This window comes from Pristis pectinata, chromosome 3 (genome assembly GCF_009764475.1).
Source record: "Pristis pectinata isolate sPriPec2 chromosome 3, sPriPec2.1.pri, whole genome shotgun sequence".
NCBI lineage: Eukaryota > Metazoa > Chordata > Chondrichthyes > Rhinopristiformes > Pristidae > Pristis > Pristis pectinata.
In genome coordinates this window covers 50,762,855-50,781,116 of record NC_067407.1, presented here as the reverse complement: position 1 = coordinate 50,781,116, position 18,262 = coordinate 50,762,855, and the positions used below count along the sequence as shown (strand labels likewise).

Here is an 18,262-nt window from a genome sequence, read left to right as displayed (position 1 = left end):
CCAGTTGTGCTAATTTCCTCATTAATTTATACCATTTTGAATGACCTTTCACTGCATTCCTGCAAAGTTGAGGCCATGTGTCTCTCTTTATAATGGATATATCTTCTACACCCCTGTAATGAGCAGAATAGTAGAATAAATTGCCAAATTCTCCACAACTAGGCTAAATCTACATTTAATTTAGCCGAAAGAACCTTACGTTGTTACTTTCAGTAAGTTCACTTGGATTTGTAAATGACTGATGATAAAATGCTTTTGCATGCAATCGAAGGATATGTTGCTGCTCATGGTTTAGTATCTCCATCAGATCACATGCCACTCATATCCGCTACCCAAAAGAACTTACTGTTCTGGTTTTCAGGGGGCTTGCTTGCATGAAATCTGGCATTCCCACATGGTGCACAGCATGCATTTGATGGGTCTGAGCCATAACATTAATATTCCATTTCAGGTTGTATAGTTTTACTTAGTTTTGGTCTTCTAGCGGATCACTCAGACAACCATTCACAGGGAGATTGGTGTAAGCCATTCTTTAACAGTTTCTAGCAAAGGTTGGGCTGTAGGGCATGCATTATCTCTTTTCACTTTTGTTCTTCCAACAGGTCGCTCAGCACTCACACCCACCAGCACTGCTCAATCACCAGCGAACTCATCATTAGCAACTGGTTCAAGTATGTCCATAGGCAGCTAATTTCATCTATCACCAGAGGACTTTGTCTATGCAGACAAGCTCAGTTAAAGTCTTTTGACAACTATTTGGAAGGAGAATGGTGTAAGCCATTCCCTCCCAGTTTATATTAAAGCCTAGGCTGTGATTTCTATCTGTTTGGGTGTGGCATGCATCACTCCTCACACTTCTGTTCTTCCAACAGATGGCCCTTCACGCACACCCACCAGCATGGCTTCAAAATCAGTGACTACTTTGTTGGTATCAGAATCAGACAAACCCATGACTGCTCCTAACGTTGGCAAGTTCTCCCAATGCAATTTAGGAATTCTGTGTGCTCTACACTAATTATGATGACAGTATCCCAGTGCATATTTACTAATTAAAATCCTCTACTATTAACCTGCCCACACCCCATCCCTGGTGTTTTTAATGTGTGTCATAAATTTACCTGTAAATTTGCTCTTCAATTTCCCTCAACAGTCTCACTCCCAGCAGTTCTATTGCCCCTTGTCCATAGCTCAACTCATGTTTCCTCATTGGTGGTCTTTCTGACATCCCTTCTCACAGCTGTGATTGTTTCTTGGCCCAGTTTTGTCATCTCTCCACTTTCCTCCCCCCCCCCCTCGCTCATTTGTAAAGCGTGTAACCATTTGTGTTGCTCTTGATCATCATACTTACACACGTCTCTCAGTGCCTTCATCTTATCTGCCTCATGCGTCTCACATTTAAGAATATGCCATTAAATATTGGCAATTCCATTTTCATCTACTTTTTAAACTTTTTGAGTTCCCTACCAGACTCTTACTAATTTTCAGGCTAATGTTTTCATATCTGCTCTTTCCTCTTCTGCTCAGTTTCCCCTCCCCCTGGCAAACTCGTATAAATCCTCTCCAATTGCACCAGAAAATCCTTGAAGATTTTGATCCCAGCTTTATTGAAATACAACCTATTTGGCATATATATATATATATATATATATATACGGTATGTCTCGCCTTCCCCAGACTAGTCCCAATGGCCCAGCAGTCTGAGGCTCACTTTCCTGCACCATCTCTCCAGCCATTCATTCATCTGTACAGTGTTTCTATTTCTGTACTCACTGGTGTGTGGTATTGTGATGAAGCAAGAGATTACAATGTTTGAGGCCCTGATTCGTAATCTCTTTCTTAATGTCTACCTGCACGACCTTGTCCTATTTTCCACCAATACTGAAAGGGGTCATGACACCTAGCTATCAGCTCCTCAGTGATATCATTAAGTTTGGCACCACGGAGGCAATATGCTGCCTTGGAATCATGTCTGCCTACTCCTTCATGGATATAGGATCCTGTATAACTACTGAACTCTTGTCCGTTCTCCTCCCTCCATTTTAGAGCTGAGCCACTCATGGTGCTGTTGTCATGGCTCTGGCCTCACTTCCCAGGAGAATCTACTCCTCCATCAGTATTCAGAACTGAGTACTAACTAGAGAGATGGATGCCCTCAGAGGGCCTCCCAACCAACTTGCCTGTTCAGTTTAGTCTATGTAGCAATCACCCACTCCCTTTCTGGCTGCATTCTCTTGAGCTGTAGGATAGCCACATCCTGAAAAGTGCTCACTGAGAAATGTTCCACTGTGAACTCCAAAACTGAGAGCTCGAGCTCACCCGGCTGACAACACTTCCTGCACCTGTGGTAGTTGAGAACACAAGAGGCACTCTGGCATCCCAGGTGGTGCACTGCATGCATTTCATGGGTTGGAGCCGTTGTATTGATATTTCATTTTGTGGCATGTATTTTCACTCACTGTTTTGTTTTTCCAGCAGATAATTCTTCACTCACATACTCCAGCACGACTCCATCAGTGAACACAATTAGTTCAAGTATGTCCATGAATAATTCTAACCCTAGTATCAGCATTGCTGCCCGGTTTTTGCTACCAATTGTGCATGCACTCCTCAATGAATTCAGCACTAACATTCTTATACTGCATCTTTGTTGCTTTGACTCTGATTATTCTGTGAAAATGTTAGATTCAGAGATGGGTTGGGGACTGGGGGGCTTGTTTTATCTCCTCAAGTTTTACCAGCTGTTTGTCACAGTTATTCAATTGGCCTCACTCCTGTGGACTTTCTCCATTGGCATCTTCTTACCAAGCACGGACAGCGAAAGTTCAGGCTGAGTTATTACCTCAAAGTACTCAGGAGGACAGGCACCTTTATGTACAGAGAACCTCCTCCCTTCCTGACATCCAAGGACACTCCTAACTGTACAAACACATGGTACTTTGATGAATAGTAATGGTACTTTGGTGCCAAAGTACCAAAAATGGTACTTTGATGAATAGTTCATTAATACAGCAACTAGAGCATTTCTGCTCACACCTATTTCCAAAGCATAAGCCTGAGGAGAAATTAAATGGAGACCTATTGTGTTTGGTCTCCACCCTGTCAGTGTACCATGTGTGTTTTCCAAGGTATCCTCAACATGGGTAGGTTGCAGTAGCCTTGAGTATTTGATATTTACACAAAATCATGGAAGTCCGTAAGTATAACCACATTTAGTCAAAGTACATATCAGTGCATTATAATGCAGGGATAGGAAAGTGAAGGAAAAGACTGTTTAAAGCAATGTATTTGTACCTTTGTTTACAGGTGTTGACACACAGAGCATCTCATTTTCCAAACTAACCTGCCTAAGGTTCCTTTATGGCTCCACTTTTTCTTCCAGACGTGCCAAATAGCAGTCACGCTGTTTGGAAAAACACTGATGCCAGGTGTGGGAGGAAAGAATCAATAACTTATCATGGCCAAACACCCTAAGGAAATAGATTACTTAGTCTTCCCCATGCCTGACAGGATATTTTTTTCCACTTAAGAACCCTTGAAAGCAATTGCTAATAAACATCATTTATATATGGTAATCCTGCAAACCAGAAAAGAAGGAAATGATTTGAAGGACCATTTACATTTCCAATTTACAAACCAGAAAGTTAAATTTTCAGAAGGTAGGTTCAGCTGGCTACGTAAGAACATCTCAATGTGGCTTATATGTGGGAAATACAGACTTTACCATTCAGCTTACCCAAGAAAAGTTGAAGAGGTAGAGAGCTTTGGGTTTGATGAACACCTTCTCTAAGTATAGTTTCTTTTTAAATTGAGACACGTCAAGATTGTCATTTAGTTTAGCTTTTGAAACAAACTGTATCCAAATAAAATTGGAGCAATTTTCATTAAAGACAGAAAATATGATGTGTAACTCATTAAAGACAAAAACTGTGGTATGCAACCCCCAACGAGCCAAATTTGGATGAGAAATGGAAGAAGTCCAAGTTCCATCTTGTCAGGTTTCTACTGCACCTCTCAATAAATATCAAAACCTACAAGTATCCAGGTTACTAATGTAGAAATGTGTGTTGTATCATCCTGTCAGAAAATTGTTAGGGTTAGTAGGCATCTTTGAGAATGTCTGTGTATTTTTATGTGAGTGATGCATTTATAAAGACCAATCATTATTCTTTGGCTCTTCCAACAGATGGCACATCACACAGCTATTCTGACACCAACGCAACAACAGCGACTACTCAGTCACCAGAAATTCCAACAGGCATGCTCTACCTTCTTACTTGGTCACTGAAATGGGTACTTCTCCCACAGCACCTGACTGGCACCAACTGAGCAATCACATCAAGGACTTGCACTCTTTTATAGCAATGTTAACACAGTTAAACATCTCAAAGCATTTCACAGGTGCTAGCAAACAAAATTGGAGCTATTAAGGGCATGTTCAGACAGGTGACCAACATCATGGTCAAAAGATTAGCTTGTAAGGAACTGAGAAAGGACAAACGCAGAGAGATTAAGGGAAAGAATTTTGGAGTTTTGAGCTTCGGCAACTGAACCCACAGCCACAAATGGTATGGTAATGAAATGAAGTATGCACAAAAATTGAAGGCAAGGAACAGGAGAGAGAGGGTGTGGTGGACGATTGAGGAGAAGGTGATTTGGGAACAAATTTTAAACTACGAGTTCATTTGGCTCACTGAGCACTGACAAGCTGTGTGAATGAGACTAAGTCCCTGTCACAATGTGGCCATCAGAATAAAGAATCCTTAAATTTGTGGAGATTAGAAGACGGGCAGCCAGTCAGCAACAAATTGGAATGATCAAGTAAGAAGTTGTATAGCTGTGAAAGAGGGTTTCAGCAGAAGATGAGCTGAAGCAGGGAAGGACATATTAAGTTGTGGGCCCTTTTAGTAATAAGTTGGACGTGGGGTTGTAATCACTTCCTGGATTCAAATAGAACACCAAGGATGTGAATGGTTTGGGAGAGGAATGGAGTGCATGGCAAAGAAATGAAATTTCAAATTCATTGACCAATTTCAGTGGCTTTGGACTTCCCAGTACTTGAAATTTCAACTCAACCAGCTCTGGATGATGAACAGGCATTATTTTTATTTCCATACCATGCTCAGCAATGATGTTTCATGATTATAACATTTTTCTTCATTTCAAGAGGCTTATTATTATAAATAATTAGGTTACCACAGGAGAGTAGGGCCAGCTTGATCAGTAGTCAAAAAAATACAAAATTGGTACAACCTTGCCCATACCTGTCAATGTTTCTGGCATAATGGTACATAGACATTGTATGGCAAAGTTTATACTGGTCCTGATCTTCCTTTTAAAAAAAAACGTTCCTGGTATGAAATGCAAATACTTGATCTATTACTGTAAAAGATCTGATGGCTTCTAATGCTTTGAAACTGGATTTTCCTTCAGCATTAACAAAACAGCACCTCATTCAATCCATGCATAGCTGTAACAACAATTTCTCCTGCAGATTATCACTACCATAGCAAACTTAACTAAGGTTACAGGAAGTCCTGATACCTTTGTCAAAAGATTTAACAATATTGATGTTTGGCTCTTTACTTATACTCTGATTATATTTCAAAATCCGATGTTCCTCGCATTTAAGGTCCACGGCAGATGCAATAATCTAACGCCTGAATACTAGGAATTGTTGGTAGCTCATCAGGCAGACTGAGTCACCAAGGGAACCCGCTATAAAAGACAAGTGGTCTGTAGAGGTACCCATTCCTCCAGTATTCTTGCAAGGCAATGCCCTAATGGGTGGAGGTTCTCAGTAAAACATGTCGAGATGCACACAAGTGCTGCAAACCTACAGCAAGCAACATTTGCCCTTAAGCTTCAGTCACATTCCTGTGGATCCTTAGAAGTTTACAAACCTTGGTGATGCCAACCTACAACAAAGCTCAATGAATTTTTGTAAACATGGTGTCCTTATTGGAAGCAAATCAAGTCAAGTCAAGTGGAATTTATTGTCATGTGAACAATATGGTGTGATACAGGTACAATGAAAAACTTGCTTGCAGCAGTATCACAAGCACATAGATTCAGACAACACACAGAACATGTGTGTATTAAATTATAAGTGACAAAACCTTATGTCAAGGATTAAATGAAGTCAGGAAAGGGAGGGAATACTGTGCACTTGCCTGGAAAAATGTAGCTCTGACTTTCATGAAGTTGGACATGTTCCAGGACAAAGTAGCCTGCTTCATCATTACATGTCTATCCCTCTAGACGTTCATTCATCCACCCCATCACCACACTATGGCTGCAGTTTGTCCAATCCACAAAATTCACTGTTGTTACTTGGCTCCCACCAAACCCAACTCCACCAGGACATCAGGCATATGGAAACACCATCATCTGCAAATTCTCTTCCAAATGACACATCTGACTTGGAAATACCGTCCTATTTTTTTGTGGCATTGCTGGTTCCAAATCATGGAACTCCCAGTACACAGCTCTGTAGCAGTATTTCCCTCAAGGACAGCATGAATTCAAGAAGGTGCCTCTGAACCCCCTTCACAAGGGTAATTACAGATAAGCACTAAATGCTGGCCTTGCCAATGATAACTACGTTCTAAAAAATAAAAATAAATCAAAATATTGGAGATGCCTTGGGAAGTGAATCACTGGCTGTAGAATATCCAGCTACCTGCAGTATTCACATGGTTAGACCAGTTAACTTTCAATGGTCCCCACAAAGATATTATTGATAGAGTATTCAACAATGGCAGAACCAGTGAACATCAGCACTTTGCATGGTCACCAGCAGCTGTTTCTTTAAACCAGAGAGTATTGGATTTTGAGGATGAAATGAATCACTGTTCTGTTGATAGCTAAGGATAAACACTTGTTTTGGTAAAGAGATGGAACCGTAACTCATATAAGTATTTAAAATATAATATCATCCAGAGGTTTTACCAAGATCCAGAAAGGAGGAAGCTATACGACGAGGTGCATGCTTCTATTGCTATATAGAAATGCTATTGTTGCCTTTGGAGATGGTCAAAATCTGAGAGGTTCAACTGGTATTTGTCACTTATAATTGCTTTTTTAGTTTATAATATGTTCGTTTTTAAGCAAACTGGTTTTAATCTCTTTTTAGAAGATAAAATACTCTCTTCCTCTGCTACCAAGCTAAGATTATGCAATCAAGCAGTCTGTGTTTGAAGGCTCCACGTTATTGCATGTTTGCCATCCTAGCATTTTGCTGAATGGTAGCTGGTATGAAATATACTTTCTTCAGATATGTGCATTTTCACTTACTTACTTTGATCTTCCTGCAGGCACAAATATCACAGCAAGCACAGACTTCACCCCAACAGTGTCTACTGCATCCACTCCCAACCAAAGTACGTTATAAAAAAAAGCCACTTTGCATTTGCACTCCTGACGGGCCATCGATGAATGCAGAGAGTGTTCTTGTTGTTAACTAAGCTTGCACCCGCAAACAGCACAAACATTTTGAATATTACAGTTCTGACACAAAAGGTCAGAGATAAGATGTCAGCCTGGGGTTGTTGGAGAAAATGTTCTTCCTATGGTTTGTGCCTCACACTTTGCGTGGTTACTGATAGGTTGATTGGATTTTGAGGATGAAGTACAGTATATCACTGTTCTGTTGACAGCTATGGATTAGTAATTGTTTTGGTAGAGAAATAAAGCCATAACTTGTATAAGCATATAAAATCTCAAGATCCAGAAAACAGAAAGGTAGGATATGAGGTGCATGCTTCTATTGCTCCGTAGCATTGCTGCCATTGTAATTGCAACTTGTGTGCTGCAAGGTCCCTGTCACCTGGGATCATTCAATAGTGCTCTGATTTGGATAGATCCAGTATAATTTTAGTCTGTAGTGTGGTAGAAAATTCCAGTTGCTTGAAAATATGCCACCTTCTGAGTTCTTTGTGTGCCTGATCAAGCTTATTACAGTTACTTTGCAGTTACTATTCTGTAAACTTGGCCTATATGAGAGGAATGCACTGTGTTTGTAGTTAAACTGCCAAATGTTGAAGATGCACTTAAATTTGAAAGTTAAGAATTCAATTTTGTAACATGCTGTAATCTGTTTTTAATTCCAGCTACTCCAGTTAATTACACAAAGTGTGGTAAGAAAACTTGTATTCTTTTTTGAACAAAGAAAACATGGATTAGTTTACTTGGAAATTATTAATTATAGTTCTAAAACTTTATTTATTTGCAGGTTTTTTTTGTTGTTTACACTGTCTATATATTGACACATCATATTTTGCCCTTTCCTCATTATAAACTGACAGCATGTAATTTTTATTACCAAAACAAATTTCTGAAAACTAAAATTAATGTAGAAACATTTAAAATGTAATTTCAGATGTAATGCTCCCAGGTTTTGGAAAGGGAAACCAACAATGGTCTCTTTCAATGCCTCCATACAGGGAATCATGGCATTTTCTGCTCCTTAAAGCAGCAGGAATATGGTGATGCTTTGGTTGAGTTACTGGACTATCAGTTAGACTTCTGGAAAATATCTCTGAAGACATGAGTTTGAATATCACCATAGACAACTGGGAATTTTAAATTTGAGTAATTAAATTTAATATAATCTAGATATTTTTATAAGTTTCTTTTCAAATAAAAATTGTGGCATTGATATTGCAGGCTGTCATTTTGTTATACACGTGAATATATGAATTACAGACAGGAGAGAGCCACTCATCTCCTCGAGTCTGCCCTGCCATTCAATAAGATCATGGCTGATGTGACTGTAACTCCAACTCCACATTCCTGTCCACACAACCCCCCTCCCCCTCTGCCTAGCCCCCATAACCTTACCAAGGTAAATTGCAACTGCAGCTAATCTAAAAACAGCAACAAACCAGCCTTACAGCAAAGTTTCCATTACCAAGGGGCAGGGGGAAGGCACAGAAGGTCAGGGATGCCCAAGTCAATAAGGCCCCCTCCACAATCCTCTGCCCTGGTGGCCACTTGGGGGACATCAGTGTATAAAGCCAGCCGAACTGCTGGGAGCAAAATCCACAAACCTCCAGTCCCTGTTGTCAGAAACCAAGTAATTAGTAGTCTAATCTCTTTTTAAAAACTTATTTGTTGATGGGATGTAGGCATCGCTAGCAGGTGCCTCTCATATCCAAGCAGGAAGGTTCCAGTATTGTGCTATAATCTGGAAGGGTTTTCAGGATTCCTCAATTGCCTCATTGATTAATAAGGTCCTTCTGTAACCCTGTGTAAAGAAAAAGTAATTGACTTTTCAGGACTATTTCATAAAAGGTAATAATATTTTATTAACCAATATGTAATGAATGATGACTGTATGTTCCAAAAGAAAACATATTCTTTCTCTTTCAGGGGTTCATCAGTTTAACTGCATTGTGGGTAACGTGACAGATAAAAGTATCAAACTGACCATACAATACAAAATTGAAACAGATCTTTCAGTAGTTGTTCTCAATGAAAACATCACTCTTGAAGCAAATCAGAGTATGAAGGAACAAGTAATAGCAGGTCTTGATTTCTGTACTAATTATGAACCCTCACTAGAAGTGGATGACAAATGCAATGTAACTTGTGGAAAAAGCATCAGAACACATCCAAAGTCCAGTAAGTATAGATTAATATGCTTCAATTTAATGCAAAATAACATTCCCCAAATTCAAAATTCAAAATTAACTTGGCCTTGGAAGACAGAGGGGAGTGGTGGATGGGGTGTACTCTGAATTGAGGTCTGTGACCGGTTGTGTTCCGCAGAGATTAGTGCTGAGACTTCTGTTTTTTTTTGTGATTTATGTAACTGATTTGGACAAAAATGTAGGTGGGTTGTTTAGTAAGTTTGCAAAAGACACAAAAATTGGTGGAGTTGTGGATAGTGAGGAAGGCTGTCAAAAGATACAGCAGGATATAGATCAGTTGGAAAAATGGGTGGGGAAATGGCAGATAGAACTTAATCCAAACAAGTCTGACATGTTGCATGTTGGGAGGTCAAGTGCAAGATGAAAGTCCCTTAGGAACATTGATGTACAGAGGGATCTTGGGGTGCAGTTCCATAGCTTCTTGAAAGTGGCAACACAAGTAGATAGGATGGTAAAGAAGACATACGGCATGCTTGCCTTTATCAATCAGGGAATTGAGTATAAAAGTTGGAAAATCGTGTTGCACCTGCGTAAAACTTTGGCCACATTAGGAGTATTGTATGTTGTTCTGGTTGCCGAATTACAAAAGGAAGTGGAGGCTTTGGAGAGGTTCACCAAGGATTTGCCTGAATTAAAGAGTATTAGCTATAAGGAAAGGTTGGACAGGCTTGGATTGTTTTCTCTGGAGAATTGGAGGCTGAGGGAAGACTTGATAGAAGTATATAAAATTATAAGAGACATAGATAGGGATGTAGGGTCAAGATCTCTTTCCCGTGGTGGAAATGACAAATCCTAGAGGATGTAGCTTTAAGATGAGAGAAGGAAAATCTAAAGGAGATTTAAGTTTTTTTTAACACAGAGTGATAAGTTCCTGCAACACATTGCCGGGAGAGGTGGTAGAAGCAGATACCAGAGCAACATGTAAGAGGCATTTAGACAGGCACATGAACAGGGAGGAGATGGAGGGATGAGGACCATGTGCAGGCAGATGGGATTAGTTTAAATTGGCATCATGGTCAGCACAGACATGGTGAGCTGAAGGGCCTGTTCCTGTGCTGTACAGTTCAATGTTCTAAGTATTGTTCTTAGTGATATAATTCACAATGCACATGTTACCCTTCAGAGGCTGTGTTGTTAACTTTCCTTAACAAAATATGCATTAAATGTACGTTGCAAATGTGAAGGAACAATTTTAAATCTTTTTGAAAGGTTCTCCTTTATATTTAAATGTTCACAGTCTTCAGAACTTGTAACTTTTAAAAGTTTTTATACAAATCCAGTGTGATTAATATATTAGTAACCATTGTTTTCAATAATTTCTTTTCAAGCTTTTGATTTTAAAATTAACAAACAATCACCTAAGTTCTCAGTGGATGTAACTTCGGAAATGAAAAAATGCAGCTTTACATATATTTGGAATTGTTCAACAGGTAATTATAAAAATAAGTTTACCATGATACTTTTCGGTTGCTCTTAGTCCCAACCAAAAACACCTTTAGGCCATCTATTTGCAATGTGGCAGGATTAGCTTTCGTTCAAGTGGATTTCTTGCAAATGGTTCTGTAATAGAAAATAAAGGATTTGCATGAATATAACGTATTACATGATCTCAAGCCTCACAGTCAACTAAGTACCATTGAAGAGTACTGTTGGAAATATGGCAACTAATTTGTACACTGCAACATAGAAATTATGTGAGGGCCCAGCAAAGATTTGCAAGAATGGTTCCTGGGAAGAGACGACTGTAACAAGGTTAGATTAGAGAAAGTGAGAGTGCTTCCTTTAAAAAGAAGTCCGAGGGAAGATTTGATAGAAGTATCTAAACTAATGAGGGGGTCTGGGAGACTGAATTGTGGGAGGCCATTCCTGTTGGTGCAGGTATGGAGGAATAAATGTCACAGTAGAAAATAAAGCAGAAGAAAATTACAATTGACATGAGGAAAGTTTTATACACACCATGTGGCTGGAATCTGGAACACACTGTCTGCTGATGTGGTGGAGACAGGTTCCATTGTGGCCTTCAAGAGGGAATTGGATGAATATATGATGGAGAACATTTTTCATGGCTGTGGAGAAAAGGTTTGGGGCAGAGAGGGGATGTGGAACTGGTGAGTTGCTTTGGTAGAAAGTAACTCAGGAACTCAATGGGTCAAATGGCCTGATTCTGTGCCATAATCATTCGATCATTCATAAGATCAAATAGACAGCAATGGTCATGTTTTGATCTGTTTGTTGAAATGTAAATTTTGACCAGGACATTTTCATTGGTCTTCCGAGGAACCTTTTTAACCCACTGTTGGAGTTGCAATCTTTCAGGGGAGATGTGCTTTAATGTCTCACCTGAAAGATGGCACCACTAACAATGTAGCACTCTTCAATATTATTAGTGCTAGCCCAGAGCAGGTCTTCTTAATCCATGACATTTTGAAGTAAGGGTATACCATGGAGACAAGTGAGACTGCAACATTGGGAACTTTGGAATAATTATGTGTTTCATCTGGCTACTGAGGTTCCAGTCTCCTGTAGATCATTCATCTCATTGTTTGCTAGTCCACAGAGGCCTTTCACAAATGTTGTGCAAATTTCCATGAGTTCAGCAGCTTCTCTTAGCCAAAGAAGGAAACAGAAACAGAAAAACTACTGAAAAATAGATTTTCCTATTTGTCACCCCAAGAACGAGCTCAGAGGAAAGTAAATAGGAGCTGAGACTCTCACTTTTAGGTTTCCATCCTCAGCTACACTGCCCTGTGATTTCAGAGGCTTCACTTTAACTGGGCCTGTACCTTATGCATGGATATGCATTTAGCCCATCATAAGGTTGCAAGCAAAAGAAGAGCAAGCATCCTTTGGCCAGTTGACTCATTAGTGGGGGCATCAAAAAGGTGAGTTGCTCCAAGAAAATTGTCCTTCATAAGATCAACGGAGATGCTGAGAGCACACTGAAAGATTACATTTTCAGTTGAGATAATTTAAAGCGTACTTTTACTCCTTTCACACCTCCAATCTAGGTGCAGGTATTTTTCAGATTGCTGATCTGTGATACAGCTGACAGCATGCTTTGCTCTGAGTTGAAAGGTTGTGGGTTCAAATCCCACTCCAGATGCTTCAGTTGCAAGCACTTCAGAGGACTCTCCAGTGTAATACTGAGGAAGGGCTGCTTTGAGGGAGGTGCTGCTATCTGGGTCAGATGATAAACCAAGGCTCCTCCCAGCTGTACTTAAAAGATCTCATGGGCACTTTTATGAAGAAATGTTGTGAAGCTATCCCCAGAGTCACTCAATCAAATATTTTTCAAACGGATTGGTCATTTCCACATTTCTCTTTACATGAGCTTGATGTGTGTTTCCTGCATTATAGCAGTGAGCATAATTCAGTACTACATCAGTTCTTACCCAGTTATTTAGGAGGTTCTGAAAGGAATACACAATGTACTGTGTAAATACTGTAGTTGTAGATTCAAATCCCATTCCAGGTTCTTCAGTAGCAAGTATTCAGGGGAAACTTGCAGTGGAGCACTGAGGAAGTGCTGCTTTGTAGGAGAGGCATTGTAAGAGAACCCAGAAAGCTCCAGCAGCCAGGAGATCCCATTGTTAAACCCTGCAGCAATATTCCCCCCTCTGCCTGTCTCACCGATACCAATGCCAGTCTCACTGCCCACAACTCCCATGTACCCTTCTCACTTTTACCCAGATACAAGATTAGACAGATCATTGGAATTTCTTCTGCAGTTATATTAAAAAAAACAGAAAAAAGTCCTCTAGTTGGGCAGGACCTAAGGATGCACCATTGAGAAGAGCCTTTGCCATTCATGACCCACTTCCCTCATGGGCTGGGTCAAGAGCTGAAGTTTAGGGGACACTGGGGGTTTGTGCAGCAACCAGAAGGTGAGTGGGGATGAGTGCTAGTATCTTGTTGGACCAGGCATGAATGAGCTAAAGGAGACAAAGGGTACTTGTTTTCAGATTATTTAATGTGGGTTAATTTTGACATTGCTAAGCACACAAAATTACTGGGTTAGTTTCTGGAAAGATAGGAATGAAGGACAGAGAAGCTGTGTTAAACTTGTATTGAGCCAAACTGTATGCAGCTTTTTTCTTGAAAAGAGAAGGCTGGGAAGAGGTTCTTAGATAATAAAAAAGATTTGATAGGATAAATGCAAGGAAGACTTTTTCACATGTGGCAAAACATAAATGATTGGTGATTAATGCAAAATAGTCATTAATAAATCTATCAGAGAATTCAATAAGTATTTATTTATTCAAATACTGGGGAGCTCAGTCCCATAAAGAAGAGTTGAGGCAGAGATTGTGATAATGGGAAGCTAAACAAATGAGAGAGAAAGGAATAGCAGAATGTGCTACTGTGGTCAGTTGTGTGGAGTGGGAAGAGTCCACATGGACCATAATCTCTAGCATGTTCAGTTGGGTTGAATGGCATTTTTGTGCTTCAGTCTCAACATAATTTGATATAATCACAGTATTGCAGGCTTAGGGAAGTCTTAAATATATTACTACTTTTGCCATTTGTTTTTTGTCTTTCAGAAAATAACACTTTAATAGGAAACGGAACAACATTCGAGATTTCAACTCCTTGTGAAAAACATAATTGCTCTATCACAGTCCGTGCTGATAATTGGACAACGGTTATAACTGAACATCTGATGGCAGAACGTCAAAGTAAGCATTTAAGTTTTTCAATAATTTATGATGATCAGATCCCTGAATGACTTTATTCCATTCCAATGATGAGAAGACAGCTTTTCCTTCTGAATTGTGTGCATTGGTTACAAAGTTGGACCTTTGTGTTAGTTGATTGTGACTGTTATGCTCTTTTTGACGATTTCTGTTGTGAAAGCCAATGTCATCTGTGTTTCTTTTAGTAGTACATGAAAAAGGTGCAAAGACTGAACTTAGACTGTTTATTTAGTTGCAAGGGCTGCCTCCTTGTAATGTACATGGACCTGGAACTTTGCACCAGAATGACTATGGTCAGCTTCCTTAGCACTCTACTCTTCACCACACCAGTGGGGCAAACCTATAGACTAATGTCTGACTTGCAAACAACACCAATTAATAGGACAACACTCAGAGTCCCCACAGAAATCATTGAACCCATTTGTCGTTGTTGTGGTGGCTATCCCTCGAGGTCGAGGATGATGGTCTTCATTCCATTGATCTATTTATGGGCTCTCAAGTGGCTTATGAGTCCAATCTTGGATAGCCCACAGAGCAAAGACGCCTGTGCATGTATTTGTTTAACGTGTACTTGACGTTGCACTACAAAAAGCACATGATACTTCACAAATCAACCAGCTGATTCCAGTGGCATGGAAACCAAGACGATTGGAGCTGATGGATTTGTTGCAGCCTTCACAGCTGTTGAGTTTGAAATAACTTCGTCCGCCTGTTCCACCACTGAGGTCTTGGTTGGGTTGTTCTTTGTCTGGGATCTCACCATTGACCTTACCGCCATGGGTGACCCTACCAGGAGCACAGCTCCAGATAGCATTGCTCTCAGGATCTCAGGACCACACAAGCTTCTCCACCACGACAAGGTGACAATCCACGGAGAAGTTGAACCCATTATATCTCTGATCATTCCTGGTTAGCCAATAAGAAAATACAGTGCAGTCCATCTGCACTGCAGCATCTCATCAAGCAAAACATTGGTTTATTATAATACTTAGGCAAACTTGTTTCTATCTTTGTCCATTGAAAGCTGTCAGAAGAATGAGAGGATATTGATTTTCTTTTTCCATTCTGATAATATCTCTGAAACTACAGTTTATTATTGATGGCACTCATGTAACCATCAAATCTCTGTGGATGATTGTCGAACAGCAAACAGCAACACATAAGTAATACAAATAAATGTTCATCTTCAAGCCTGGAGGCACCACTCATTCTATTTAAGGTGACATTCCTGGGTGTAACATAGTTTCACATGGAAGCAAAGTTATCCTCTTAAGCTTTGGCTCAAACCTATATCCTCACATTGCCCTGTCATAGCCATCATGAATGCAACGTCTATGCATGTAGAATTCAGTTCACATGCCCACCAGAGAAATGGGCAAAAATAGGCAGAGGGCAGGCAAAGTTTACAGATAACATTACAGCTGTGATTGGCTTTAAGGATGTCATTGTATGCTGCATATGGTGCAGTTTTGCAAACCAGAAGGGCCCTCCTTTTAAGTGGATAGAAGTGGCCCAAGCGATCCTGGTATTCCTGAGAAAGTAAAGCAGACAGCAAAGTGTTGGATCCATCTAATACAGTGTCAATCTTCATCATATCTACATGACATCTTGGTTACATACACTGTTCCTATTCTCCTTTGGCATGGCTTTCCAAATCAGTTTATCCCAGTAGACAATAGATTAGTGACTTACCTGCAGTGCATTGGTACATCAGGCATCAATTCCAACTTTGAACCATTCCATCAGAAGTAAGTTGCCTGGGGAAAGTTGAGTTAAAGTATAAACAAGTTTGAGAACTACTTCAGCACTCTTCTTGTTGATCAGCCATTCTTTATACTCTGTAAGCTTAAACTGCTCCAAAGTTCTACTGTTAACATTCTGTCCCAAACCATATCCTGCTTACCAACACCATCCTTCAGTGCATTAAATTTAAACCTCATCACCTCATCCATAAATTTTCCTTGACTTTGCACACCCAATTTCTTAAGTCACCACAAGCCTACATTCTCTTGTGAATGCTTGAGCCTTTTGTATACTATCTGCTTAACCCACAATTTGTGTCAGATTTGGCTGTTGCAAGGGCAAGAATAGCTGCTGGATATTCCAGGGTCTAGATGTTTCAGAAGGGACAGGGGCAGAGGTAAAATAGGTGGGGGAGTGGCTTTGCTGAGCAGGGACTGTGTCACAGCTGTAGAAAGGGACGATGTCCTGGAGGGATTGTCTACTGAGTCAGTGTGGGTGGAAGTCAGAAACAGGAAGGGAGCGATCACTCTATTGGGAGTATTCTACAGACCCCCCTGATAGCAGCAGAGATGCTGAGGAGCAGATCAGGAAGCAGGTTTTGGAGAGGTGCTAAAACAACAGGGTTGCTGTCATGGGTGATTTCAACTTCCCTAATATTGATTGGCACCTCCTTAGTGTAAAGGGGATAGATGGAGCGGAGTTTGTTAGGTGCATCCAGGAAGGATTCCTGACATGGGATGTGGACCGGCCGACTAGAGCAGAGGCCATACTGGACCGGTACTAGGCAATGAGCCTGATCAAGTTTCAGATCTCTTGGTGGAAGAACATTTTGGAGATAGTGACTATAACTCCTTTACCTTTACCATAACCTTAGAGAGGGATAGGAGCAGACGATATGGGGAAGTATTTAACTGGGGGAGGGGAATTATGATGCTATTAGCCGGGAACTTGGGTGCGTAAATTGGGATCAGATGTTCTTGGGGAAGTGCACAGTGGAAATATGGAGGTTGTTTAGGGAGTACTTGCGTGGGGTTCTGGATAGGTTTGTCCTATTGAGGCAGGGTAAGGATGGTAGAGTGAAGGAACCGTGGTTGACAAGAGATGTAGAATATCTTGTCAAGAGGAAAAAAGAAGCTTACCTGAAGTTTAGAAAGCAAGGATCAGACAGGGCTCTGGAGAGTTACGAGGTAGCCAGGAGGGTGCTTAAGAATGGACTTAGGAGAGCTAGAAGGGGGTATGAGAAGTCCTTGGTGAGTAGGATCAAAGAAAACCCAAGGCGTTCTACACATATGTGAAAAATAGAAGGACGACAAGAGTGAGGGTAGGACTGATCAAGGATAAAAGAGGAAACGTGCCTGAAGTCAGAAGAGGTAGGGAGGTCCTTAATGAATACTTTGCTTCAGTATTCACCAGTGAGAGAGACCTTGATGTTTGTGAGGATGGCTTATGACAGGCTGATACACTAGGGCATGTTGACGTGAGGAGAGAGGATGTGCTGGAACTTTTGAAAAACATTAAGATTGATAAGTCACTGGGGCCGGATGAGATATATCACAAGGTTATTACGGGAAGCGAGGGAAGAGATTTCTGCACCTTTGGCGATGATCTTTGCATCCTCACTGGCCACAGGAGTAGTGCCAGATGATTGGAGGGTGGCAAATGTTGTTCCTTTGTTTAAGAAAGGGAGTAGGGATAACCCTAGGAATTACAGACCAGTGAGTCTTACTTCAGTGGTGGGCAAGTTACTGGAGAAGATTCTTAGAAACAGAATTTATGGGCATTTGGAGGAGAATTGGTAATGCATCTGTTGAAGTGAAATGGAATGGATGTGGTGTACATGGATTTTAGTAAGGCGTCTGATAAGGGTCCTCATGGAAGGCTCATTCAGAAAGTCAGGAGGCATGGGATCCAGTGAAACGTGGCTGTATGGATTCAGAATTGGTTCACTCATAGAAGACAGAGAGTGGTGGTAGATGGAGCGTAATCTGCCTGGAGGTCGGTGACCAGTGGTGTTCCGCAGGGATCTGTTATGGGACCCCTGCTCTTTGTGATTTTTATAAATCACTTGGATGAGGATGTGGAAGGGTGAGTTAGTAAGTTTGCTGATGATACAAAGGTTGGTGGTGTTGTGGATAGTGTAGAAGGTTGCTGTAGATTATAACAGGATATTGATAG

The 18,262-nt window shown here is 40.6% G+C and overlaps 1 protein-coding gene across 21 annotated transcripts in view; it reads left to right on the top strand.

Moving 5' to 3' along the window:
* The window catches only part of ptprc (protein tyrosine phosphatase receptor type C), a 178,271-nt gene that overhangs the window by 110,482 nt on the left and 49,527 nt on the right, over positions 1 to 18,262 (top strand). For 7 of the 21 annotated variants that reach the window (XM_052010926.1, XM_052010923.1, XM_052010925.1 and 4 more), the window contains 5 exons: positions 7,314 to 7,379; positions 8,109 to 8,135; positions 9,370 to 9,621; positions 10,979 to 11,080; positions 14,192 to 14,326. In XM_052010926.1, the coding sequence (XP_051866886.1) occupies positions 7,314 to 7,379; positions 8,109 to 8,135; positions 9,370 to 9,621; positions 10,979 to 11,080; positions 14,192 to 14,326 (582 nt within the window). Of the gene's footprint in view, positions 1 to 2,472; positions 2,533 to 4,183; positions 4,256 to 7,313; positions 7,380 to 8,108; positions 8,136 to 9,369; positions 9,622 to 10,978; positions 11,081 to 14,191; positions 14,327 to 18,262 lie in introns of all 21 variants that reach the window. The other 14 variants (XM_052010907.1, XM_052010916.1, XM_052010913.1 and 11 more) reach the window with 4 other exon arrangements.